Below are 26,267 nucleotides of genomic sequence, written 5' to 3'. Positions count from 1 at the left end.
GCAAGTGAAAATCGGGCCTAATATTGTTCAGTGTGAACTCTGCATTACTGGCTCACAGCAGCGTGTCGTGTATGTATTGGCCATTGCAAGTCCTGTACTTGTTGCAGCTGCAGCAATAACAGCAGCAGCATTGCAGACCTATTCTGCCAACATCAACATTGTCATATCCATTACATGCCAAACACTCCGGGCAGTGTCATGTCAGAAATAAGTTTGAAAATACTTGTTTCTGTAAGTGAATGCATTTAACTTTTTTTTTTTTTTTTTACATAGGCTCACAGTACTGGGTATTTAAAGACACCGTGGCGATTTCTGGTTATCCACGTCCGTTGTCCGACTGGGGGCTGATCTCTCGTGATGGAAAGGATGTGAAGAGGGTGGAGGCGGCCTTCATTTGGGCTCATAATGGAAAAACCTACATCTTCTCTGGTGGAGAGTTCTGGAGGTTCTCTGAAGGCTCAGGGACTGATTACCATCGTCCTGACGCAGATTATCCCAGACAGTCCTCTCTCTGGAAGGGTGTGCCCGTTAACCCTGATGACATCATCACCTGGGGAGAGGGTAATGTAGAGAACGGCTGTTTACCTTAAGTGCATTTTCAGCTTAGTATACAAAAGAAGCTATTGTTATCATTCGTATCAATCTGTAGTGGTCAGTGAGACTATGTTTGCAATAGAGTGCTGAAGTGATTATTTTTGTATCAACCCAGAAGTTTACATCACCCTGGTTCCTTTGACAAAAAGCCAATAGGATATTTCAATGAGCTTTTGGATAAATAAAAAAAAAAAAAAACTTTTCCCTGAAAGATTGCGTTAGAATAGTTTGCAAGAATTATAAACACAATGGGGCTTTGAAGGCGACTAGTAAGTAGATGATTTTACTGTACATGATGTTTAATGTCCCCGACAACCTCTGTAGACCCATTTAACTACTTGTTAGCAACCGCCTTTTACTAGACAAGTGAAAGCTTTAAAAATTTCCAATGTATTTTATGTCATATAAAATGTGAAAATATCTTGAGCTTGTGTTCACCACAGACCTTATTTTAGGCGTGTAACCAAAAACCTATTTAAAAAAAACCAATAGCTGCGTCTAGGGATGCACCGATACCGATACCAGTATCGGTATCGGGCCCGATACCAAGCTCATGTACTTGTACTCGTACTCGTAAAAATACCCCGATACCAAAGACCGATACCTCACGTATATCCTTAGCTTATATTTCTTAATTCTTATGAGCACTCTTCCTGCAGTTATAGTGTTGCTAGATTTAATAGTACACTCTAATATTTCACTTTACACTTTCGGCTGTGATTACATTGTTACTCAGTGTTATGTTAAACATTTGTTCTGTGATTTCTTTGGCACTTTATGACAAAATTGATTGTCTTGTTGTCTGTGATTTCTTTAGAACTTTGACAACTTTGTGACAGGCAGGTAAAAATTACATTCATTATGTCCTTGGTTTTGCCCTTTGGAGGTTATTGGACACTGTGAAATTTGGGCTTTGAAAATTTGTGATAAGCACAATAAGAATGATTTATTTTTTTAAGTTTATTTAAGTTGTTGAAAATAAAGATGCTGATTTGTTCATTAGTCTCATTGTGTTGTTCTTAGAAAATTGCCACATAAAACGAGAAAACCCACCAGTACAACAGGCATCGGTATCGGTATCGGCGAGTACCAGGAAAAAAATATCGGTACTCGTACTCGACCCTTAAAAAGTGGTATCGGTGCATCCCTAGCTGCGTCTGATATTGCACACTCTTGAGTAGATTGGCTATTTATTTTGAATAAGTAATTACTTCACGATCATGTGACCTACAAGGCTCAAATGCGTCGCTTCACAACCATTCATAAATCCTCTCCTGTGGCCTCATGGGATAATAAAGTGTCCATATCCACACTTCAGAATCTCAAAATCACATTTTTATGAGTACTGTGAATTCGGACATACTTCTTTTAAAACATACTCTTTTTCGCCTACTATATAGTAGGGACGAATGCGATTTATGATGCAGCCAATAACTTCAGGAAAATGGAACCAGAAGTGCAAAAATGCCACAAATATATGGTGATGGCATCAGATGCCCACCTTAATTTTTTATATTGGCACAAAATCTAATTTTACCACATTTAGTGATTGTTTGTGCTTTTCTTAATTTTGTCAATCTGAATATCAGAGGGTTTGCTCTTCTTAAATCTGAATATCAACATATGTGAGTTTTAGTGAGCAGAAACATAATAAATATTTGATCAAATCTTCTGTCTCTGGACATTAGTGATCTCTGTAATATTGAATTATGTTAAATATGTGTCTATTTGTTAATGAGGGATTTGTGGACACATTAATATCTTTAAAATTGTGGGAAAAAAATATTGTTTTATTTTAAAGTAAAAATATTAAAATGAGACCCTTGGAGTTAGATGCCCGCGCAGAATTGGCACAGAAGACCCCAATTGGCATGTTGTTATTAGTGTTTTTTTTTTTTTTTACATTTTATATGAATTCATGGTGTTATTATTCAATAATTCCTTGAGTAACATTTCAAACATCGCTATTCATTTACCTATAGGTTAATTGAGTGTAATCATTTAAATTGAATTTGTAATGTTGCCATTATGAAATATCTTCAATTAAAATATGGGCAATTAACTATGTATTCATATGCCTGCATATAAATCATAGAATAAAATTACCTTTTAGATTAATCTCTTTTACTAAGAAACTAAACTGGCAAAAAACACATTTTTAGATAGACTAGATGATGATTTATTGTTTGACATTAATGACCATTTAAAATATACCAGTATATAAATATTAATAAAAATTAGATCAAAAGTAATTTAAACATTTTGTAAAAGTTTACCCTTGGTAGGTGGCCATCTAACCCCGGTAGTAATTGTACATTTGTGATATGAGAAATAAATTAGCAAATGTTCCCCCATCTTTCCCTACCTGGAATTAACTACTGTAGTATTTCCCACAATGCAATGTGCTCAGCTTGATCTTCCATGTCCAGTGTGACAAATGAACGAGAATTATTATCAACCATGATATTTAAAATTATCGTCTTCTCTCATTATTTGATTGAAAAAAGCCACAATTGGGTTTAAAAAATATTGTCCACAATCTTGGACACATTTTATGTACTGAGTTTGTTACAATGTATTATGGGATCGTCCTCTCCCTGAATGTTTCCTGATCCCTCTTCTTCCTTTGCCTCACAGGAGATGCCTATTTCTTCAAGAACAACTTGTATTGGGTGCTGAAGAGCGGAGGATTGGACCAAGACAGTGTCAGTATCAAATCGACCGCAGTTGATTGGATGAAGTGTCCAGAGCCAACTCCAACCAAACTTCCAGACAACCCACGTCAGAAAGGAGACTGTCACTGTGGCATCAACGGAGCCTTACAGATGAGTGCTTCATCGTGGTTACTGTCAGTCATAGTACTGCTTTATCCAGGTGTCTTCATATAGGCCTCGACCTGCAATAACTCATCAGCCTTATTTTACATGGACTGTCTCAAAGCACTTAAAGTGATATCAAATATCCAAATATTACTTAAGAGCCGATTCACATGGTAAAAGACATGGTTTGATCTATGCAGGTTTAACGTACAAATAGATTAATTTTAAGCTTTTTATTTTATTTTTTAGAATAAACAACCTTCTAAAAAGAAGGAAAAACCTTCCTTGGCAAGGTTGCAAGGAAATTAATTGAACTATAAGAAATTCATTCTTTTTAGCTTTTACTGTTACCCTATTGCATTGTTCTGCGACTACATGGTAAAAATATTGAGTACGAAGATTTATCTAAATTAATTAATTTTTATCATGAAGGCAGCTTGAGATACTGTATGCTGTATGTAGTCCATATGATCTCTAGCTGCAATGACAAGTAGGACCCACTTGTGGGCATTAACACACATCGTGGCAGAGCTTCATTAGGTTCGCTGTGTTATCTAAGCATGGGTGTCAAATTCAGTTCCTCACACGTACACACATTTGAGAAATGATCAAAAGATCAAATGTAGGATGGTTTCTATGCAACATTTTATAAATGAGGCCCCTCATCTACTGCCTTGCTTAGATTCAAAGGGCCTGGAATTTTGCTGGGACATTTTGATAAAAGTATATGGGTCAGAGGCAGGATGCTTTTTTTGTCTGGATCTAAATATTTATTAAAACATTAATACAAATGCAATTCATAAAAGTAATGCAACTGCCCCGACCCCGATATCACAATGAAGAGAAAAGGCTCATTGATTAAGAATAAAACTCATGAAAATAAGGAATTATTGTAATATTTCTATGAACAACAAAAAACGCATTCACTACTTATTTGAAAAACGTTTTTTCTTGCGTTATGGTTAATTGAGTTTCTTAAAATATCAAATAATTGTACTTTTTTATGACAAGGCAAGATACTGTAAGTGTGTTTTAAACAAGATTCATCCTTTTATTTTTTTTATCTGGCAGCACAGCCCACCTCGATATGTTTAGCAAATTTGATTAATGACTTAAATGTATGTACTTAATAAAATAATTTTTCAATCCAATTTAGTATTATTGAGATAATATTATAGGTTACACTTTCTTTTGATGGTCCCCTTTAGACATTCGGTTGACTAACTAATATTCTAATGAGAGTTAATTGACATGCAGGAGTAACGTGACTTATAGTCAACAGAATGTCTGAATCAAAATAAAGTGAAACCATAGTTTAAATATTTTTTAATTCGTTTTTATTTCTGTATTATCTGTTGTAGTATCTGGTTTCATTTTAAATTGAAAGTTTTTGTAATTTTTTTGAGTGTATTTTTATTATTGTTTTTTAAAATAATTAAATAATTAAATCATATTTGTTGTGTGTAAAATATTTATTTCACTTAACGTTCATTTTCTCTCAAGTAACAAAGATGTTATGGGTTTATTGTTAGTAAATAACCCTGCTCAGTGCTTGTTCTAAGAATGAAGTTTGACAGGTGAGTGTTTCAGTCATGACTCATGACGTTGCCAGCCATTCCTCAATAGAACTGGAATGTTCCGTGTTCACCTCAGACACAGTTCAGACGGAGCGTCAGCTTGATGAACATTTATCTGGAAAGACTAGTTATTGTTTGACTTACACCTTTAGGCAAAACTGAAAATAATTTCTGCAGCAATGTTTCCAGGTACAAAATAATTGGGATTCAAAATGATACCAAAGCATCTAAAAAAAAACAAAAAACTTACCTAGACATGCCAAAGACAAGTGGAAGCATAAGAAACAAAGGCTGTTTAGCATTCTAGAAATGTTTTTATCATAAAGTCAGAAATACCAGCTGACTGAAACTGTAACTGTGTGTGTGTATGTGTGTGTGTAATGTGTGCCTTTGTTTATATTACATTGCGGGGACCAAATGTCACCACAAGGATATTAAAACCTGAGGTCACCTACATTGTGTGCACCAGCCAGCAGTCCCCACTAGGGAAATGGTTTAATAAATCTACTAAACTTTGAATTTTGAAAATGTAAAAATGCATAAAGTTTGCATAAAAAATGCATAAACGGGTAGGTTTAGGGGTAGGATTAGTGTAAGGGAATAGAATATACAGCTTATACAGTATAAAAGTCCATTATGCCTATGGAGAGTCCCCACAAAGAGGAGCCGCAGGTGGAATATTTCAACCCCTGGGGAGGCAAGGTGGCTTGCCAAGGGAAAGACACATGCTCAGAGAGGCTTACAGTGGAAATACACATGTGGGGGTCGCTCAGAGGAGGGACCATGCACACGGGAGGCACCCAGCCGAGGCGCAGGCAATAGACACTGGCGCCGACGTCAGGAGTGCTGGAGAAACTCAGGGCTTTCGGAGAAGCTCACCTGAGGAGAAATCGCATGTATCCAGTCCGTGGAGTGGAATGGCGAGCAAGCGAAGACACCTGAGCGGGTCCAGTACTAGCTGGTTGAAGCAAGTACATGAGAGGACACTGGCTCCACTCTGAGATTGTAGAATCTGGCGAATGTGTTAGGTGTCGCCCAGCCTGCAGCTCTGCAGATGTCTGTTAGCGAGGCGCCATGTGCTAGACCCCAAGAGGACGCCACACTCCGGGTGGAGTGGGCAGTCACACCAAGGGGGCACGTCGACCTTGCTGCTGGTATGGCAAAGCAATGGCGTCCACTATCCAGTGAAACACCCTTTGCTTGGAGAGAGCCTTTCCCTTCAGCTTCCCACCATAACAGACAAAGAGCTGGTCTGAGGTCCTGAAACACTGCGTTCTGTCTACATAGGCGCAGAGAGCGCGTACTGGACAGAGCAGTGCCAAGGCTGGGTCTGCCTCCTCCAGGGGCAGCGCTTGCAGGTTCACCACCTGGTCCCGGAAGGAAGTGGTAGGAACCTCGGGCACATATCCAGGCCGGGGTCTCAGGATAACGTGAGAGTAAGCCGGCCCGAATTCCAGGCACGCTTCGTCAACCGAGAATGCGTGCAGGTCCCCTACCCTCATGATGGAGGCCAGTGCAACCAGGAGCGGTGTCTTCATAGACAGGACTTTAAGCTCGACTGATTGCAGGGGCTCAAATGGAGCACTCTTCAGGGCAGTTCGAACCACTGAGAGGTCCCAAGAGGGAACGAGAGGAGGGCGAGGCGGATTTAGTCTCCTCGCTCCTCTCAGGAACCTGATGACCAGGTCGTGCTTCCCCACCGACTTACCTTCGATGAGGTCATGGTGTGCGGCAATGGCGGCAACATAGACCTTCAGGGTGGAGGGAGACAGCCTTCGCTCCAACCCCTGTTGAAGGAAGGAAAGCACAACGCTGATCGAGCATCTCCGGGGGTCTTCTCGGTGAGAAGAGCACCAGCTGACGAAGAGGTTCCACTTCAACGCATAGACGTGTCTCGTGGACGACGCCCTAGCGGAAGTGATGGTAGCCACCACCGTTGGTGGTAGGGTACTCAAACCTGCCTCGTCCCATCCAGGAGCCAAGGTTATTAGATTTGCTTTTTTAAATTAGTTTTTATTTTAATATCGTTTTCAATTTTGCTTTAAATTTCAGTTTAGTTTTAGTTAGTTTCATTAATGGTTTTGTTAGTTTTAGTTTAGTTTTTATTTTGCAAAGACATTTCTATTTAGTTTTTATTTTATTTAGTTTCAGTTTTAGTTTTAGTAATTATAGTTTAGCAGAACAAACAAAACACTTCCAGTGTAGACCAAAGCGAGACGCTTAATTTCAGCAAAGTTTAATGTTTGCCCAGATTACAGTTAACTCTTGTACGTCGACAAGAGTTATATATCACATCTTAATAATAAAAATAAAATAATGGTTTGAGATTGAACAAAGCACCAAATAAATGGAACACCAAAAGTATACAAGAAAAAAAGAAGAAAAAAAAGAAAAAAAAATTGAAAAAATCAGACAAACTAATTCATATTAAAGATGAAATCTTGTTAAACATGCCTAGTTTACTTTTTTCAGCTGTAAATGTAGCATAGTGACCACTGGTACATAACCCCCCCCACCAAAAAAACAACAGCTCAATTCATCTGACTTCAGCCAACACATCCTGCTGTAAAGCCAGTGGGATTAAATAATGAAGTATCTATGCTGTGTGTGTGTGTGTGTGTGTGTGTGTGTGTGTGTGTGTGTGTGTGTGTGTGTGTGTGTGTGTGTGTGTGTGTGTGTGTGTGTGTGTGTGTGTGTGTGTGTTTGTGTGTGTGTGTGTGTATGTGTGTGTGTGCGCATGTTTTTCTATCCTGGTGGGGACTTAAACCTGAATGCACACAGACTCATGGGGACTCGTGCCACTGTGAGGACCTAAATTGAGGTACACAAGCTTATAAATCATACAAAAAAGTTTTTTTGAAAATGTAAAAATGCAGAAAGTTGTGTGATGGGTAGGTCTAGGGGTTGGGTTAGTGTCCTGTAAGGAGACAGAATATACAGTTTGTTTGAGGCTACAGTATAAAGTTTGAGGTATACAGTATAAGTTCAGGACTCCGGGAATGAAAATGGCTCGAAGCGACCTCAGATGCTTCTGACTCCATAAGAGGAGGTGGCGGGCGACCACCTTGACGGTTGATGTACGCTACTGTGGCGGTATTGTCTGATCGGACTAGTACGTGTTGACCCCTGAGCAACGCCCGGAAGCGGTGCAGGGCAAGGCGTACTGCCAGCAACTCGAGGCAATAGACATGCCATACTGCTCAACACTACATGCCAGAATCACTGAACTTCAGGAGCATTTCTGCTCAACACCTGGTGTGATAAATCTCACTGAGTTTTTCAGGAGCATTTCTGCTCAACATGAGAGTGTGACAGCATGTCCATTGCGCATGGCGCCCCAGCCCGTGGATGCATCTGTTGAGACAACAACATGCCGGGAAGCTCGTTCCAGGTGCACTCGGACCCGTAGAAAACTGAGGTTCGACCACGGGGTGAGTACTGACGGCAGGTCGGAGTAACTGGTACATTTACATTACATTTACATTTATTCATTTAGCTGACGCTTTTATCCAAAGCGACTTACAATTGCTATATATTTCAGAGGTCGCACGCCTCTGGAGCAACTAGGGGTTAAGTGTCTTGCTCAGGGACACATTGGTGTCTCACAGTGGATTCGAACCCGGGTACTCAGAGGGTGCCGTGTTGCCATGCCCACCTCGGGACTCAGTCGCGAAGCCAAAGTTGAAGCAGTCTCATATGAAGCAATCTGAGCGGCGTACCGCGGCTGCAGATGCCATATGCCCCAGGAGCCTCTGAAAAAACTTCAGTGGAACCACACTCTTGCGCTTGATAGTCTCAGGCAAGTCAGCAATGGCTGAGTGGAGAAGGCGACCAAGTCCATACCGAGAAAAGAGCTCCTCTGCACAGGGCAAAGTTTACTCCTTTCCCAGTTGACCCGAAGGCCCAGACAAGCTAGGTGCCGGAGCACTGGGTCCCTGTATTCGCAAACCTGGTCTCAGGAGTGAGCTTAAGACAGCCAGTCACCGAGATAGTTCAGGATGCGAACCCCATGTTCCCATGGAGGAACAAGGGCTGCCTCAACAACCTTTTGAAGGCGCAAGGAGACAGGGCTAGCCCGAATGGGAGAACAACGTACTGATATGCGCGCGCCCTGACAGCAAACCGTAGGTATGGTCTGAGTCGAAGGAGAACGGAGACATAAAAGTATGCGTCCTTCAGGTCGATCGCTGCAAACCAATCCTGTGGCCGCACACATCCAGAAATGCGTTTGGCCAGGAGCATCTTGAACGGCAGCCTGTGAAGGGAGCGGTTCGGATGCGTAGGTCCAGGATTGGCCGTAACCCACCAGACTTCTCCGGGACAATGAGGTAGGGGCTGTAAACCCGGATCTCAATCGCACCCTTCGCCACTAGGGCTCCCCTGAAGCGGGGAGGAGACCGTGCGAACTGAATCGCATAGCCGAGCCGATGCTTCGCGCGACCCAGCGGAACAGATAGGGAAGCTCTAGGCAGGCTCCTAACTGTGCCAGCGGCGTCAAAAACCACAGACGTCCCCCCGGTGGTGCATCGAAGCGGAATGACCGGCCCAGACTTGGACGGCATAGTGGCCCGGTGTGGGGGCAAGGTCAAAACCGCACCCTGATAGAGGAGGCCAGGGAAGGACCAGCGTTCCACGGGGGGCCTGCTCTGTCAGAGGTCTGGCGACAGAGGGGGACAGGGGCGAAGCGGTCCGTGGATGGCACGCCGTGTCAACTGCCTCTGGGACAGAGGGGGACAAGGAGAGCACGGCTTGTGGGCGGCGCTCAGTGTCGTCCGAGAACTCTATGTGCTCAGAGACGAGAGAGTCAGCTCTTTCTGAATAAGGATTCTTCCCCAGCCCTCCACCGGGGAAAGGAGTGGCCCTGCTACCAACTCCTGGAAAGAATTTTAGTCTCATCTCTGAGCAGCCAATCTCAAAAGTGCCGTTTAACCCGGCGTTTAGCGGGGGGCGGGGCTGGAGAGGGCTGTGGCAGCCCCCCTACGGTCTTCCAGAGCCAGGCCCCGGGTGAACGGGCGGGGTTGGAACCTTGGGAGGGCGCCTTAGGCGGTGGGCAGACTGAGGGATCTGAGCGGACGGCGGGGCCGTCGGGCAGAATAACCTCAATCTGCTCACGGGCGGATGAGAACTGTTGGGCAGAAGCACTCAACCGCACTGCCGAAGAGGTCGACCTGGGAGATGGGGGTGTCGAGCAGACTGGTCCGCCCGACATCATGCACATCAGACCGGTCAGCCCCAGAATGGTGAACATCACCTGACTCCGAGAGCGTACGGACACTTTCGTCGCTCGGAGAGCAAGGTCAGTGGTGGCGCGCAGCTCAATGAAGAGCCTCGGGTCAGTCCCGCCCTCCTGCATGTCCATGAGCATCTGGGTCAGGTAGACCAGCAGAACGGTCATGGGATGCAGTGAGGCGGCTGCCTGTCCTGTGGCACTATAGGATTTCGCCACAGATTAGTGTAGACGAAAAGAACTACAGGCTTTGGATGGGTGCTTAGGATTGCGCCGGGAAGCACTCTGAGGACACAGTAGCATGGCAACAGAGCGTTCAACCGGGGGTACCCCAGTGTACCCATGGGCAGCGGCCCCTGAGGGGAGGAAAGGCGGATGAGACCAACGAGCGGACCCGTGATCTCATCATGCACGTCCGGGAGGAAAGATATTGAGGTTTGCCGTGGGCGCGGGTCGGCGGCCTCACCCAAAAACCAATCGTTCCGGGAAAGCATGGCTGTCATGCACACCAGAGGGTGGCAGCTGTGACGAGTCGTCATTTCCAGAAGAATCAAGCCCACCTAGTGATGCTGCTACAGACACAGCATCATCCTCTGTAGCTTCAAATGAAAACACACGGGCCACCCGAGGGTAGACTCGTGGAATCATCAGTTCGCTAGCGGGCACCGTCATTAAAGAGGGGGGCTGGGGTCGCGGACACAGAGTGGGCGCCTTGTTCCAGACCAACACCATCAGGTCACCCTTGCCACCAGCGGAAGATCGGGGGGTGGATGAGGGGACTCTCACTCTTGCGAGTTCACCGAGTCTCGACCTAAATATGACGCGATGATCACGTTCCCAGCGAGAACATGAGTCACCCACGAGCGCTGTTCAAGCATGATCAAAGCCCAAACACACTAGACAGCGCTCGTGCCCATCAGAGTCCAATACCAGTCCGCTGCAACCAGAAATGCACGGGTGAGCCGTCTTTAAAAAGGCGTGCGAGCTCTTTTATGATAGGAGAAAAAAACTCTGCGATGTTGAAGCGCACAGGGAGACACACACACACACTGGCAGATCACTGCACAGATTAGCAGGCACTGTGAGCTCGCTGCAGATCGCCGTCACACCAACACCGGAGAGAGAAGCTCGTCTCGTAGAGCGAAGTCAGAGATGACTGTGGAGTGAAGAAATACTCTTGGCTCTGAAGCGAAAACATATCTGCATGATGCCGGTTTCCTCCTTTTATACCCACGAGGTGGGGCGGAGTTACGCTATGCAAATTCCGCAGACACATGGCATTTCTTTGCCATTGGATCGTTTTGTAATACTCAAAGTCGATAGGTGTTCTAAGCGAAACCCCATTCGTCATCCAACTCGGAGTGACAACGAAAGGGAACTGTCTGCTTAGTTTGCCTGTGTTGGCATTACTCTCCTGTTTGTTACCATGGTTACTAATTAGTTTCCTCTTTGCTCCATCTGTGTTTTCTCTTAGTCCGTGTGTCCACCAAAGCGTTTTTTCACGCACCTGGCGTAAAATTCTCAATGTTTTCAATGGGAGCGCCGCGGTTTTTAAACGCCATGAGCGTAACGAGGCGCTGAGCGTGTATTTAACGCTCAAGCGCTGAGCGCCCGGCGTTTTTTAATGGTCGCCGAGAGTTGAAAAATGTTCAACTTTGGGTAAAACGCTGCGCTCATCACTGTCACTTTTTACACAGCCATCCAATCACAGTGGAGGAGGGGCGGGACAAATATCTCACCGACCAACTGTCACAACATTCTTTCTGTACAAAGACATCAACCAGCAGATCTTACCGAACAAAATGAATGAAAAAAAAAGTTTTTAGTATGAAACAAATTATCTACGAAATCAGTTACAAGTAAAATGTGCTGCGGATATTCTGTATCAAAGCAATGAATCGTCTCAACTGAAAAAATGCAGCGCTGCCAAAATGCGCTCAAGCGCCCACAGCTAGGCGTTTTCAGCAGAGCGTCTAGCGTTTTCAGCCGGCTAAAAACGCTTTGGTGGACACACGGCCTTAGTTGTTGTTCTCCTTAACATTTTATCTAAATTTGGTTATGGTTTATCTTCTGTTTATTCATTAATAAAATCATCTTCGTCTTGTTAGATTATCTACACCAAACCTTGCTACTCGTGACAGTATTATTGATATACTATTATAGTTTTTTGTTAATATTTTGAAAAAATGTTTTGTTTTTTACTTTAGTTTTAGTCCTAGTTAATTAGTTAGCTTTTTTTTTAAATATGTCTAAACAGGTCTTATTTATTTTAATTTATTAGTTTTAATTAATTTAGTTTTAGTTATTTTAGTACTTCCTTAAACTAAATGAAAATGTTGCCATGGCAACTATCTGAAATTATATAGGCTAGTTTTAAGTAATGACAATATTTTTTATGGTTTTAACTAATTATAATAACCATGGTATTGTCATTATAATTATCAAAATGATTGTCATAATTTTTTTTTTTATATATAACAGTAATGCATCTTGTATAACTGCCATGATAAGATTATTTTTCGCTTGAAGGTTGATGGAATTGTAAGTGCTAATATCACATTACTGAGTTGCGGAATTTTTTTGAACAATAAACACAATCAACAAAGGACTTGCGACAAAAGGCCAAGTGTGACAGTAGTTTACACCCAAAATTATGACACTCAAAAGCGTAACAGAACATTTTGTCCTTTGTTATTGCCTTTGAAATGGAACCGGATCCTTTAATGGTCTGGGCTCAACAGTCAGCAAACATGAAAATTCACACCCCCTGGATTACATTTCAGATATGTTTGAGATAAAGATTGTGGAACAATACACTTAATTGAATGTTGTAAACACTCACTTCTTGAATAAATGTTTGATGAAATGAATATCTAATAAACACTTGCAGTAAATCCCATCTTTGTTGAGACCTTTAAAGTTTAATTAATAGGCCTCAACTGAAAATTAGCTTGAATTTCAATCAAGGACAGGTTTGGATGAAACTTCACACAAAGAAGTTTCTCTGTGAAACTTGTAAAACGAGCTGTATTGTAATGCAACAGCGTTGTACTGCACCTGTAAAACCACTTCCTGAAAATTTTTTCCTTGTTTCAGACTTCATGCTGGGCAGAGTTATGTTCTGATTCTTGGTGTGTGGCATTTATACTTATCTTATTAAGTTGGCTTGGAAAAGCCAACTTACTGATGTTGTATTTAAACTTATTAAGTTGGCTTGGAAAAGCCAACTTACTGATATTGTATTTCTTTTTCTTCTTCTTCTTCTTCTTCTTCTTCTTCTTCTTCTTCTTCTTCTTCTTCTTCTTCTTCTTCTTCTTCTTCTTCTTCTTCTTCTTCTTCTTCTTCTTCTTCTTCTTCTTCTTCTTCTTCTTCTTCTTCTTCTTCTTCTTCTTCTTCTTCTTCTTCTTCTTCTTCTTCTTCTTCTTCTTCTTCAAAATTTTCTGACTCTAACTCCTAGAGCTTTAACTCTACAAATTCCAAACTCTGGTCAGACCTTCAGACTGTTCTGACTCGAGTTGCTATATCTTTCCAAGCTGATTTGACTTTCAGATTTCTTGAAAATTAATATTAAAAATCATAAAAATCCCATTGACTTTCATTGCAACAGTTCAAATTGAGCCAAGACTACGGTGGCCCAGTAGTGCACAACAAATAAACTCAAATCTAAACTCCCTTCAGCCCTAGACTAAATTAAACTACAATTCTATATGTACTAATGAACTTATCTATCTATCTATCTATCTATCTATCTATCTATCTATCTATCTATCTATCTATCTATCTATCTATCTATCTATCTATCTATCTATCTATCTATCTATCTATCTATCTATCTATCTATCTCCATATCTATCTATCTATCTATCTATCTAACTATCTAACTAACTATCAAACTATCTCTATCTATCTATCTATCTGTTACAATATATATATATATATATATATATATATATATATATATATATATATATATATATATATTTTTTTTTTTTTTTTTTTTTTTTTTTTGGCTACCATACCCAATGGTAGCGCCGCGGGTGATATATATATGATATATAAATCTATATATATATATCACCCGCGGCGCTACCATTGGGCCCGGGTGTGCCTGGGCCCACCCATTTTAGGTTCAGGCCCGCCCATTTTGACCCAGGCCTATAGTGAGTAGTGAGTGATTTTTCATTCTAGCAGTTCATCCAATAAGCAGCCTGAGGAAAGCTTTGAGTGAAAGCTTTTCAACCAATCAGCGATTTCTACCCCACGTGTGCAGTGGCCCCTCCAGAAATTTTTCATAAGGGTGGCCAGATGGGGCCACTTAAAATCTTGGGGTTTCACACCAAAACTATAAACCATAATTTCAGAATTTTATTCTACTGTTGTTGTAAACCGGCCTGTAGAAAACTATCAGAAAGACTAAAGGAAACTCCTACTGATATACTTTGGTTTATTGTGTTATATTTAATGTTACTAATGATATTAGTAGGGCGCTACTAATATATATATGTATATATTATATTATATATAAAGATATTATATAGATATTATATATATAAGGGCCCTCGCCCGAGGTAAATTTCCGGATACTTACATAATTGTAATGAATTTAATACTTTTTAAGTTATTATTTTGCAGTGTAAGATTACAGTTAACACCTTTAAATATTACATAAATGTATTATTAATTTTTAATAAACTTAATGAGTGTATAAATCAGCAGCAAAAAGTAATTCTTGAAAAAATCTGCACAGTAATTTTATAAAATCTAAATATATTAATAAAAACAAATTACTATTAGTTCTCTTATACAATCCAAACAGGCAATCATACATTTCACAATTTTATATTTATATATTAATGTCAAGAATTCAGAAGTGCATATATAGCCTACACTACAAAGAAATAATACACAATTAAATTATGCTTATTTTAAATGTATTGAGAAGGCTAGGTATAACAAAATATATTGGCTTGATTAATATTTCAGTGCGCAAACCCATGATAAAATGAAAAACAGAGCGCACACAGCGTGTATGCGCATCGCGGGATTCGCGGGTGCAAAATGATGTGCTCAAAGCAACATGGAGTCACAGTGTGCAGCGCTGCGCTGCATAAGTGCGCATTTAAAAGTTCACGTCACAAAACGAAGAAATGTCGAGTGCACAAATCCTAGTGCGATTTGTTCCTTTGTTTCACAGTTTTAAATTCCAGTTATTGTGCGCTTGATGCTGATTCATAGTCCTTGTGATGTGTGTGATCTAGCAAGCACATGGTAGTGAGTCGTTTAAAAACAGCAACAAACTACAACAAAATAAAGTAATTTTATGCAAATCTACAGCCTTTTATCTACAGATCATGCATTATAATGTGAATATATCATATTGGAGAGAGTTTTACCGTGCATCCAAGATGCGCGCGCTGTTTGAATATGAATGGAGAATGATTTCCCTTGAGGAGGGAAAACGTCTCGGTTACGTATGTAACCCTCGTTCCCTGAGTAGGGAACGGAGACGTTACGTCGGATGACGACGAATGAGGTTTCGCTTAGAACACCTATCGACTTCGAGTATTACAAAACGAGCCAATGGCAAAGAAATGCCATGGGTCTGCGGAATTTGCATGACGTAACTCCGCCCCACCTCGTGGGTATAAAAGGAGGACGCCGGCAACAGGCAGATATGTTTCTTCGCTGAGGAGCCAAGACTGAGCTCAGGCGATCCCCGCGGTACAGCGGAAAGTGGCAGGCAGACGTAACGTCTCCGTTCCCTACTCAGGGAACGAGGGTTACATACGTAACCGAGACGTTCCCTTTCGTTGTCACTCCGAGTTACGTCGGATGACGACGAATGGGGTTACCAGTCTAATCACGCCACCTTCTCAGCTGTCTTCCAGTGCCCTGCGTAAATCTGAGATCCCTGTCGTGAGACTGGCACGGACGAAGGACTCCTATTTAGCACAGGAATACCAAGGTACACTGGGGAGCATATCCCAAATTCAGGGGAAATATGCAATTACTGCCAACCCAGAGGGGGGGGACTTAGAGAATACACATGTGACCCGAAGGAGACATGGAGAACACTGGGGTGTCCAGCCGCAGGTGGAATATTTCAACCCCAGGGGTGGCAAGGTGGCTTGCCAAGGGAAAGACACATGCTCAAGAGGCTTACAGTGGAAATACACATGTGGGGGTCGCTCAGGGGAGGGACCATGCACACGGGAGGCACCTAGCCGACGCACAGGCAATAGACACTGGTGCCAACGTCAGGAGTGCTGGAGGAACTCAGGGCTTTTCGGGGAAGCTCACCTGAGGAGAATATCGCACGTATCCAGTCCGTGGAGTGGAATGGCGAGCAAGCGAAGACACCTGAGCGGGTCCAGTACTAGCTGGTTGAAGCGAGTACATGAGAGGACACTGGCTCCACTCGGAGATTGTAGAATCTGGCGAATGTGTTAGGTGTCGCCCAGCCTGCAGCTCTGCAGATGTCTGTTAGGGAGGCGCCATGCGCTAGAGCCCAAGAGGATGCCATACTCCGGGTGGAGTGGGCAGTCACACCAAGGGGGCACGGTCGACCTTGCTGCTGGTATGCCAAGGCAATGGCGTCCACTATCCAGTGAGACAACCTTTGCTTGGAGAGAGCCTTTCCCTTCAGCTTCCCACCATAACAGACAAAGAGCTGGTCTGAGGTCCTGAAACACTGCGTCCTGTCTACATAGGCGCGGAGGGCGCGTACTGGACAGAGCAGTGCCAAGGCTGGGTCTGCCTCCTCCGGGGGCAGCGCTTGCAGGTTCACCACCTGGTCCCGGAAGGGAGTGGTAGGAACCTTGGGCACATATCCAGGCCGGGGTCTCAGGATCACGTGAGAGTAAGCCGGCCCAAATTCCAGGCACGCTCCGTCAACGGAGAATGCATGCAAGTCCCCCACCCTCTTGATGGAGGCCAATGCAACCAGGAGCGCTGTCTTCATAGACAGGAACTTAAGCTCCACTGATTGCAAAGGCTCAAAGGGAGCACTCCGCAGGGCAGTTAGAACCACTGAGAGGTCCCAAGAGGGAACGAGAGGAGGGCGAGGAGGAATCAGTCTCCTCGCTCCTCTCAGGAACCTGATGATCAGGTCGTGCCTTCCAACAGACTTACCTTCGACCGGGTCATGGTGTGCGGCAATAGCGGCAACATAGACTTTCAGGGTGGAGGGAGACAGCCCTCGCTCCAGCCTATCTTGAAGGAAGGAAAGCACGACACTAATCGAACATCTCCGGGGGTCTTCTCGGTGAGAAGAGCACCAGTTGACGAAGAGGTTCCACTTCAACGCATAGACGTGTCTCGTGGACGACGTTCTAGCGGAAGGGATGGTAGCCGCCACCGCTGGTGGTAGGGTACTAAAACCTGCCTCGTCCCGTCCAGGAGCCTCACGTGGAGGTTCCAGAGATCGGGACGAGGGTGCCATAGGGTGCCCCGTCCCTGAGAAAGGAGGTCCTTCCTCAGGGGAATCGGCCAAGGAGGTGCTGTCGCGAGGAGTACTAGTTCGGAGAACCAGGTCCGGGCGGGCCAGTATGGCGCGACCAGAATGACCTGCTCCTCGTCCTCCCTAACCTTGCGCAGGGTCTGCGCAAGAAGGCTCACTGGGGGAAACGCATATTTGCGGCCCCGCGGCCAGCTGTGCGCCAGTGCATCCGTGCCGAGCGTGCCCTCGGTCAGGGAATAATACAGGTCGCAATGGGTCGAGTCGTGAGAGGCAAACAGATCTAACTGTGCGTCCCCGAACTGGTCCCAAATCAGCTGAACCGACTGGGGATGGAGTCGCCAATCTCCCGGGAGGGGCTGAAGCCGTGAGAGCTCGTCGGCTGCACAGTTCAGGGCTCCGGGGATATAATGGCATGAAGCGACCTCAGATGCTTCTGACTCCATATGAGGAGGTGGCGGGCGAGTTGCGACATACGGCGGGAGCGTAGACCACCATGATGGTTGATGTACGCTACAGTGGCGGTATAGTCTGAACGGACTAGTACGTGTTGGTTCTTGAGCACGGCCCGGAAGCGGCGCAAAGCAAGACGTACGGCCAGCAACTCGATGCAATTGACGTGCCAGAGGCGTCGGGGTCCTGTCCAGGAGCCCGCGGCAGCACGTCCATTGCACATGGCACCCCAGCCCGTGGAGGAGGCATCTGTCATTACAACAACATGCCGCGAAGCTCGTTCCAGGGGCACTCCGGCCCGTAGAAAACTGAGGTTCGACCACGGGGTGAAGGTCTGACGGCAGGTCGGAGTAACTGGTACTCGGAGGGTGCCGTGTTGCCATGCCCACCTCGGGACTCGGTCGCGGAGCCAAAGCTGAAGCGGTCTCATATGAAGCAATCTGAGCGGCGAACCGCGGCTGCAGATGCCATATGCCCCAGGAGCCTCTGAAGAAACTTCAGTGGAACCGCACTCTTGCGCTTGATAGTCTCAGGCAAGTCAGCAATGGCTGAGTGGAGAAGGCGACCAAGTCCATACCGAGAAAAGAGCTCCTCTGCACGGGGCAAAGTCTACTCCTTCCCCGGTTGACCCGAAGGCCCAGACGAGCTAGGTGCCGGAGCACTGGGTCCCTGTATTCGCAAACCTGGTCTCAGGAGTGAGCTTAAGACAGCCAGTCACCGAGATAGTTCAGGATGCAAACCCCGTGTCCCCATGGAGGAACAAACGCAGCCTCAACAACCTTGTGAAGGCGCGAAGAGACAGGGCTAGCCCGAATGGGAAAACAGCGTACTGATATGCGCGCGCCCTGACAGCAAACCGTAGGTATGTTCTGAGTCGAGGGAGAACGGAGACATAAAAGTAGGCGTCCTTCAGGTCGATCGCTGCAAACCAATCCTGTGGCCGCACACATCCAGAAATGCGTTTGGCCAGGAGCATCTTGAACGGCAGCCTGTGAAGGGAGCGGTTCGGACCAGGATTGGCCGTAACCCACCAGACTTCTCCGGGACAATGAGGTAGGGGCTGTAGACCCGGACCTCCTTTCGGCTGGAGGGACAGTCTCAATCGCACCCTTCGCCAGTAGGGTAGCAACCTCCGCTCTCATGATAGGGCATAGCCATCGACCAAAGTGGAGCGGACTCCCCTGAAGTGGGGAGGAGACCGTGCGAACTGAATCGCATAGCCGAGCCGATGCTTCGCGCGACCCAGCGGAACAGATAGGGAAGCTCTAGGCAGGCTCCCAACTGTGCCAGCGGCGTCGAGAACCACAGACGTCCCCCCGGTGGTGCAGCGAAGCGGAATGACCGGCCCAGACGTGGACGGCATAGCGGCCCGGAGTGGGGGCAAGGTCAAAACCACACCCTGACAGAGGAGGCCAGGGAAGGACCAGCGTTCCACGGGGGCCTGCTCTGTCAAGGGTCTGGCGACAGAGGGGGACAGGGGCGAAGCGGTCGTGGACGGCACGCCGTGTCAACCACCTCCGGGACAGAGGGGGACGAGAAGAGCACGGCATGTGGGCGGCGCTCTGTGACGTCCGAACTCTCTGTGCTCAGAGACGGGAGAGTCAGTTCTTTGGAGAATAAGGATTCTTCCCCGGCCCTCACCCGGGGAAAGGAGTGGTCCTGCTACCAGCTCCTGAAAAGAACTGAGTCCCATCTCTGAGGAGCCCATCCCAAGAGCGCCGCTTAACCCGGCGTGTAGCGGGGGGCGGGGCTGGAGAGGACTGTTTTGGCGTCCGACCGCCGCCTCCAGAGCCGGCCCGGCTGAGCGGGCGGGGTGGGAGCCGCGGGGGGCGCCCACGGCGGTGGGCAGACCGAGGGACCTGAGCGGACGGCGGGGCCGTCGGGACAGAGTCAACCTCAGTCTGCTCCATCCCCGAGGAGCCCGTCTCAGGAGCGCCGCTTAACCCGGCGTGTAGCGGGGGGCGGGGCTGGAGAGGGGCTGTGGCGTCCGCTCGCGGCCCCCAGAGCCGGCCCGGGTGAACGGGCGGGGTGGGAGCCGTGGGAGGGCGCCTTCGGCGGTGGGCAGACCGAGGGACCTGGGCGGACGGCGAGGCCGTCGGGACGGAATCAACGTCAGTCTGCTCATGAGCGGCTGAGAGCTGTTGGTCAAGCCCTCAACCGCACCGCCGGAGAGGCCGACCTGGGATATGGGAATGTCGGACAGACGGGTCCGCGCGACATCCAGCACATCAGACAGGTTCAGCCACAGAATGGTGAGCATCACCTGACCCAGGGAGCGTACGGCCACTTTCGTCGCTCGGAGAGCAAGGTCAGTGACGGCGCGCAGCTCAGTGAAGAGCCCTGGGTCAGTCCCGCCCTCGTGCAGGTCCATGAGCATCTGGGTCAGGTGGACCAGCAGAATGACCATGGCATGCAGAGAGGCGGCTGCCAGTCCCGTGGCACTATAGGATCTCGCCACAAGCGTAGACGAAAAACTACAGGCCAAGGGCGGGTGCTTAGGATTGCGCCGAGAAGAAGCACTCTGATGCTGCAACAGACATGGCATCTTCCTCTGTAGCTTCAACTGAAACACGCGGGCCACCAGAGGGTAGACTCGCGGGAATCAGCAGTTCACTAGCGGGCACCGTCATTGAAGAGGGGGGCTGGGGTCACGGACACATAGTCGGCGCCTTGTTCCAGACCGTAACCCTCAGGTCACCCTGGCCACCCGCCGAAGATCGGGGGGTGGATGAGGGGACTCTCACTCTTGCGAGTTCACCGAGTCTCGACCTATTTATGACGCGATGATCACGTTCCCTTGCGAGAACATGAGTCACCCACGAGCGCTGTTCAAGCATGATCAAACACACTAGACAGCGCTCGTGCCCATCAGAGTCCGATACCAGTCCGCTGCAACCAGAAATGCACGGGCGAGCCGTCTTTAAAAAGACGTGCCGCGTGCGAGCTCTTTTATGAGAGGAGAGAAAAAACTCCGCGATGTTGAAGCGCACAGGGAGACACACACACACTGGCAGATTACTGCACAGATCAGCAGGCACTGTGAGCTCGCTGCAGATCGCCGTCACACCAACACCGGAGAGAGAAGCTCGTCTCGTAGAGCGAAGTCAGAGATGACTGTGGAGTGAAGAAATGCTCTTGGCTCCGAAGCGAAAACATATCTGCCTGTTGCCGGCGTCCTCCTTTTATACCCACGAGGTGGGGCGGAGTTACGTCATGCAAATTCCGCAGACCCATGGCATTTCTTTGCCATTGGCTCGTTTTGTAATACTCGAAGTCGATAGGTGTTCTAAGCGAAACCCCATTCGTCGTCATCCGACGTAACTCGGAGTGACAACGAAAGGGAACGAGTTTCCGTATACTTTAATGATGTAAATAGTAGAGATGCACCATTACAATTTTCTAAGCCGATTCCGATTTCCGATTTTTCATGAGTTTGACCTGCCCATACCGATTTTAGCCGATTCCGATTTCATTTTTTCTAACCACTTTACAGCAAACACAAATATTTATTTTCTATCTTTTCTTTAATTGAACATTTTACATAGAACATAGCATTTTTTTTAACAAATAAAATAAAATAAAACTATATAAATTATTACTCCTGGTGTGGGAAATTCACACATATCTAAATGCAGAGTTATGGTATATGGAAGAACCATTTTCATTTCCATATATTCAACAAAAAAAAGTGATATATTTACTTATTTACGAAACTAAACTTCTGTATGAAAACAGGTAATGGCAATAAAATAATATATAAATAGCAAATAAAAATAAAATAAATATAGCCTTGCAGTATAAAGATGTTTCTCAAAACACACACACACACACACACACACACACACACACACACACACACACACACACACACACACACACACACACACACACAGCCTATTGCAATCACTTGTACATCAATGGCAAGTTCTATTTCGCAAACAGTTCTTCTCTCGTCTGCCACATGTCCAGCCAGGCAAAACAATCACTTTAATTGAGCGCGAGCAGCGCAGCAAAAATATACTCTGCGCTGAAACCCGCGCTTCACTGCTGCTCCTGCTCTCGGTGTGAATGCACTCATAGATTAACATGCACGCCGGGGGAAAAAAACCCTGCGCTGCTCACGCTTGCGGTGTGAAACGGCCATAATTCACGAGGTTTCCTACATCTGCGTTCTGTGTGCACGTGTGATGCTGATTTTGCGCGATGTTAATCATGCGGCGCCCGAGTGCATTTGACCGGCAAAAAATAAATCGGCATATGTCAGACTGACCGGCCGGTCGCCGATCATGGCCGATCACGTGAAAATCGGCCGATTCCGATCACCAGCCGATCAATCGGTGCATCTCTAGTAAATAGACTTCTGTCCCTCACATTAAGCTATGGAATGACTTCAGATGACTTTGTCACCCAAACTGACGTGAAAAAAGCGGGAGACGCCGAAAAGCGCCTGTTTGCATCCCTGCTTGTCAAAACGTGGCAAAGACACATCAAAAAGCTGCTGTAACAGTATACTGTAACCATTTGGCACTTAAAAAGCACGTCACGACAAATAATTTCCCGTCTTCTTTTACTAAAGAATATTTTTGACTTTATGAAATGCATAACTGATGCTACTAAAATGTATACTGGCCATTGGGGTGGCCTGGCCACCCCCTGGTGAAGCCATTGCACGTTTGACATAAATTAAATTCGAACACTTTTTGAGTGTACACACACCGTCTGTTCTGTCTGCAGCGCCCAGCAACGCCTCAGGACCTTGTTCAAAACCCTGCCACCCCACAGAGCGCCATTTGTTTTATATTCATTTTAAATATATTTGTCTCAAATCATCGTTAATGTATATACTGACTTCAACCTGTGCTGCAATGTACATTTAGTTTTATATTCATTTACAGAAATCAGCTGCTTGAATGAAAATTGCTGATGTTATCGGATTTTCAGCTGATATTCTCAATTCATTCAGTTAACAGACGCTCTGAGGTAAAGTATTCAGACTACAAAGTCAGCAACGATTGTATTTAATTGTACAGTAGCTACAATCAAAACATAATACAGACATTATCTTAATTCCATAATGTCCTTAAACATAACAGTATTGCTGGCCATAAACTGAGAAAGTACGCGTCCAGTGCGATACCTCGAGTTGTCCTAGACGCGATGCAGCACAGCGCTGCGTTTCTTATCCAGTTTTCTGGAGGCCCACTTACAATCAAATTCCTGGCGCAGCTAGTGATATATATATATATATATATATATATATATATATATATATATAGCCTATATACATTTACATTTATCCATTTAGCTGATGCTTTTATCCAAAGCGACTTACAATTGCTATGTATGTCAGAGGTCGCACACCTCTGGAGAAACTAGGGGTTAAGTGTCTTGCTCAGGGACACAATGGTGTCTCACAGTGGATTCGAACCCGGGTCTCTCACACCAAAGGCATGTGTCTTATCCACTGCGCCAACACCATAAATTTCTTTTTTCTTTCTTTCTAACTAATCTTTCTTTCTTTCTAACTAATCTTTCTTTCTAACTAATCTTTCTTTCTTTCTAACTAATCTTTCTTTCTACCTAATTTATCTTTCTTTCTTTCTAACTAATCTTTCTTTATTTCTACCTAATCTATCTATCTTTCTTACTAATCTTTTTTTTCTTTTTAACTAATCTTTATTTCTTTCTAACTAATCTTTCTTTCTAACTAATCTCTTTCTTTCTAACTAATCTTTCTTTCTTTCTAACTAATCTTTCTTTCTTTCTAACTAAACTTTCTTTCTTTATTTTTTCTTTCTTTCTTTCTACCTAATCTTTCTTTCTTTCTAACCTATCTATTTTTCTTTCTAACTAATCTTTGTTTCTTTCTAACTAATCTTTCTTTCTTTCTAACTAATCTTTCTTTCTTTCTAACAAATCTTTTTTTCTTTTTAACGAATCTTTATTTCTATCTAACTAATCTTTCTTTCTAACTAATCTTTCTTTCTTTCTAACTAATCTATCTTTATTTCTTTCTAACTAATCGATTTTTATTTCTCTCTAACTAATCTATCTTTCTTTCTAACTAATCTATCTTTCTTTCTTTCTAACTAATATATCTTTCTTTCTAACTAATCTTTCTTTCTAACTAATCTATCTATCTTTCTAACTAAACTTTCTTTCTTTTTTCTTTCTTTCTTTCTACCTAATCCATCTTTCTTTCTGTCTTTCTTTCTAACTAATATATCTATCTTCCTTGCTTTCTAACTAATCTATTTATCTTCCTTGCTTTCTAACTAATCTATCTTTCTTTCTAACTAATCTATCTTTCTTTCTAACTAATCTTTCTTTCTAACTAATCTATCTTTATTTCTTTCTAACTAATCTATTTTTATTTCTTTCTAACTTATCTATCTTTCTTTCTAACTAATCTATCTTTCTTTCTTTCTAACTAATATATCTTTCTTTCTAACTAATCTTTCTTTCTAACTAATCTTTCTTTCTAACTAATCTTTCTTTCTTTCTAACTAATCTATCTTTATTTCTTTCTAACTAATCTATTTTTATTTCTTTCTAACTAATCTATCTATCTTTCTATCTAAACTTTCTTTCTTTTTTACTAACTAATCTTTCTTTCTTTCTAACTAATCTTTCTTTCTAACTAATCTATCTATCTTCCTTGCTTTCTAACTAATCTATCTATCTTCCTTGCTTTCTAACTAATCTATCTATCTTCCTTGCTTTCTAACTAATCTTTCTTTCCTTCTACCTAATCTTTCTTTCTTTCTTTCTAACTAAACTTTCTTTCTTTTTTTTTCTTTCTTTCTTTCTAACTAATCTATCTATCTTCCTTGCTTTCTAACTAATCTTTCTTTCCTTCTACCTAATCTTTCTTTCTTTCTTTCTAACTAATCTTTTTTTCTTTCTTTCTTTCTAACTAATCTTTTTTTCCTAACTAATCTATCTATCTTTCTAACTAATCTATCTTTCTTTCTAACTAATCTTTCTTTCTTTCTAACAAATCTTTTTTTCTTTTTAACTAATCTTTATTTCTTTCTAACTAATCTATTTCTTTCTAACCAATATTTCTTTCTTTCTAACTAATCTATCTTTCTTTCTAACTAATCTATCTTTCTTTCTTTCTAACTAATATATCTTTCTTTCTAACTAATCTTTCTTTCTAACTAATCTATCTTTATTTCTTTCTAACTAATCTCTTTCTAACTAATATTTCTTTCTTTCTATCTAAACTTTCTTTCTTTTTTACTAACTAAACTTTCTTTTTTATAACTAATTTTTCTTTCTAACTAATCTTTCTTTCTTTCTCTCTAAACTTTCTTTCTTTCTTTTTTCTTTCTTTCCTTCTACCTAATCTTTCTTTCTTTCCAACCTATCTATTTTTCTTTCTAACTAATCTTTGTTTCTTTCTAACTAATCTTTCTTTCTTTCTAACTAATCTTTTTTTCTTTTTAACTAATCTTTATTTCTATCTAACTAATCTTTCTTTCTAACTAATCTTTCTTTCTAACTAATCTATCTTTATTTCTTTCTAACTAATCTATTTTTATTTCTTTCTAACTAATCTATCTTTCTTTCTAACTAATATATCTTTCTTTCTTTCTTTCTATCTAAACTTTTTCTTTTTTTCTAACAAATCTTTCTCTTTAGTTTTTCTAACTAATCTTTCTTTCTTTCTATCTTTCTTTCTAACTAATCTTTCTTTCTAACTGATCTTTCTTTCTAACTAATCTTTCTTTCTTTCTAACTAATCTTTCTTTCTTTCTACCTAATCTTTCTTTCTTTCTACCTAATCTATCTTTCTTTCTTTCTAACTAATATATGTTTCTTTCTTTCTAACTAATCTTTCTTTCTAACTAATCCATCTTTCCAAGGTCCAAGGTCCAAGGTTACTTTATTGTCCCCGAGGGGCAATTATTTGTACAGCCAGCAGATGAACACAAGGCACAACACACAACACTACCACAAGGTATAAAACACACACAATCTCTAAAAATACATAGAAAAAGTTAGTTATTAAGTACATTAAAACAGTTCTGGCAATTTGTTTAATATCGATATCGAAGTCGGGATAAGAGAGTTTCTGTATCTATTTGACCTGCATCTGGGCATAGAGTACTTACGGCCTGAAGGAAGTAGCTTAA

General features: G+C 43.5%; 1 protein-coding gene across 1 annotated transcript in view; it reads left to right on the top strand.

Annotated features, from left to right (window-relative positions):
• The window catches only part of mmp25b (matrix metallopeptidase 25b), a 52,371-nt gene extending 47,807 nt beyond the window's left edge, over nucleotides 1-4,564 (top strand). Inside the window, exons 17-18 of the mRNA XM_077205767.1 lie at nucleotides 274-561; nucleotides 3,232-4,564. Coding sequence (XP_077061882.1) covers nucleotides 274-561; nucleotides 3,232-3,482 — 539 coding nt within the window. The 3' untranslated portion in view covers nucleotides 3,483-4,564. The remainder of the gene's footprint in view (nucleotides 1-273; nucleotides 562-3,231) is intronic.
• Nucleotides 4,565-26,267: the final 21,703 nt, after the last annotated feature.

This window comes from Siphateles boraxobius, unplaced genomic scaffold (genome assembly GCF_051911475.1).
Source record: "Siphateles boraxobius isolate OS27281-9 unplaced genomic scaffold, OSU_SipBor_1 55, whole genome shotgun sequence".
NCBI classification, from domain to species: domain Eukaryota; kingdom Metazoa; phylum Chordata; class Actinopteri; order Cypriniformes; family Leuciscidae; genus Siphateles; species Siphateles boraxobius.
This window is presented reverse-complemented; position numbering and strand designations above follow the sequence as displayed.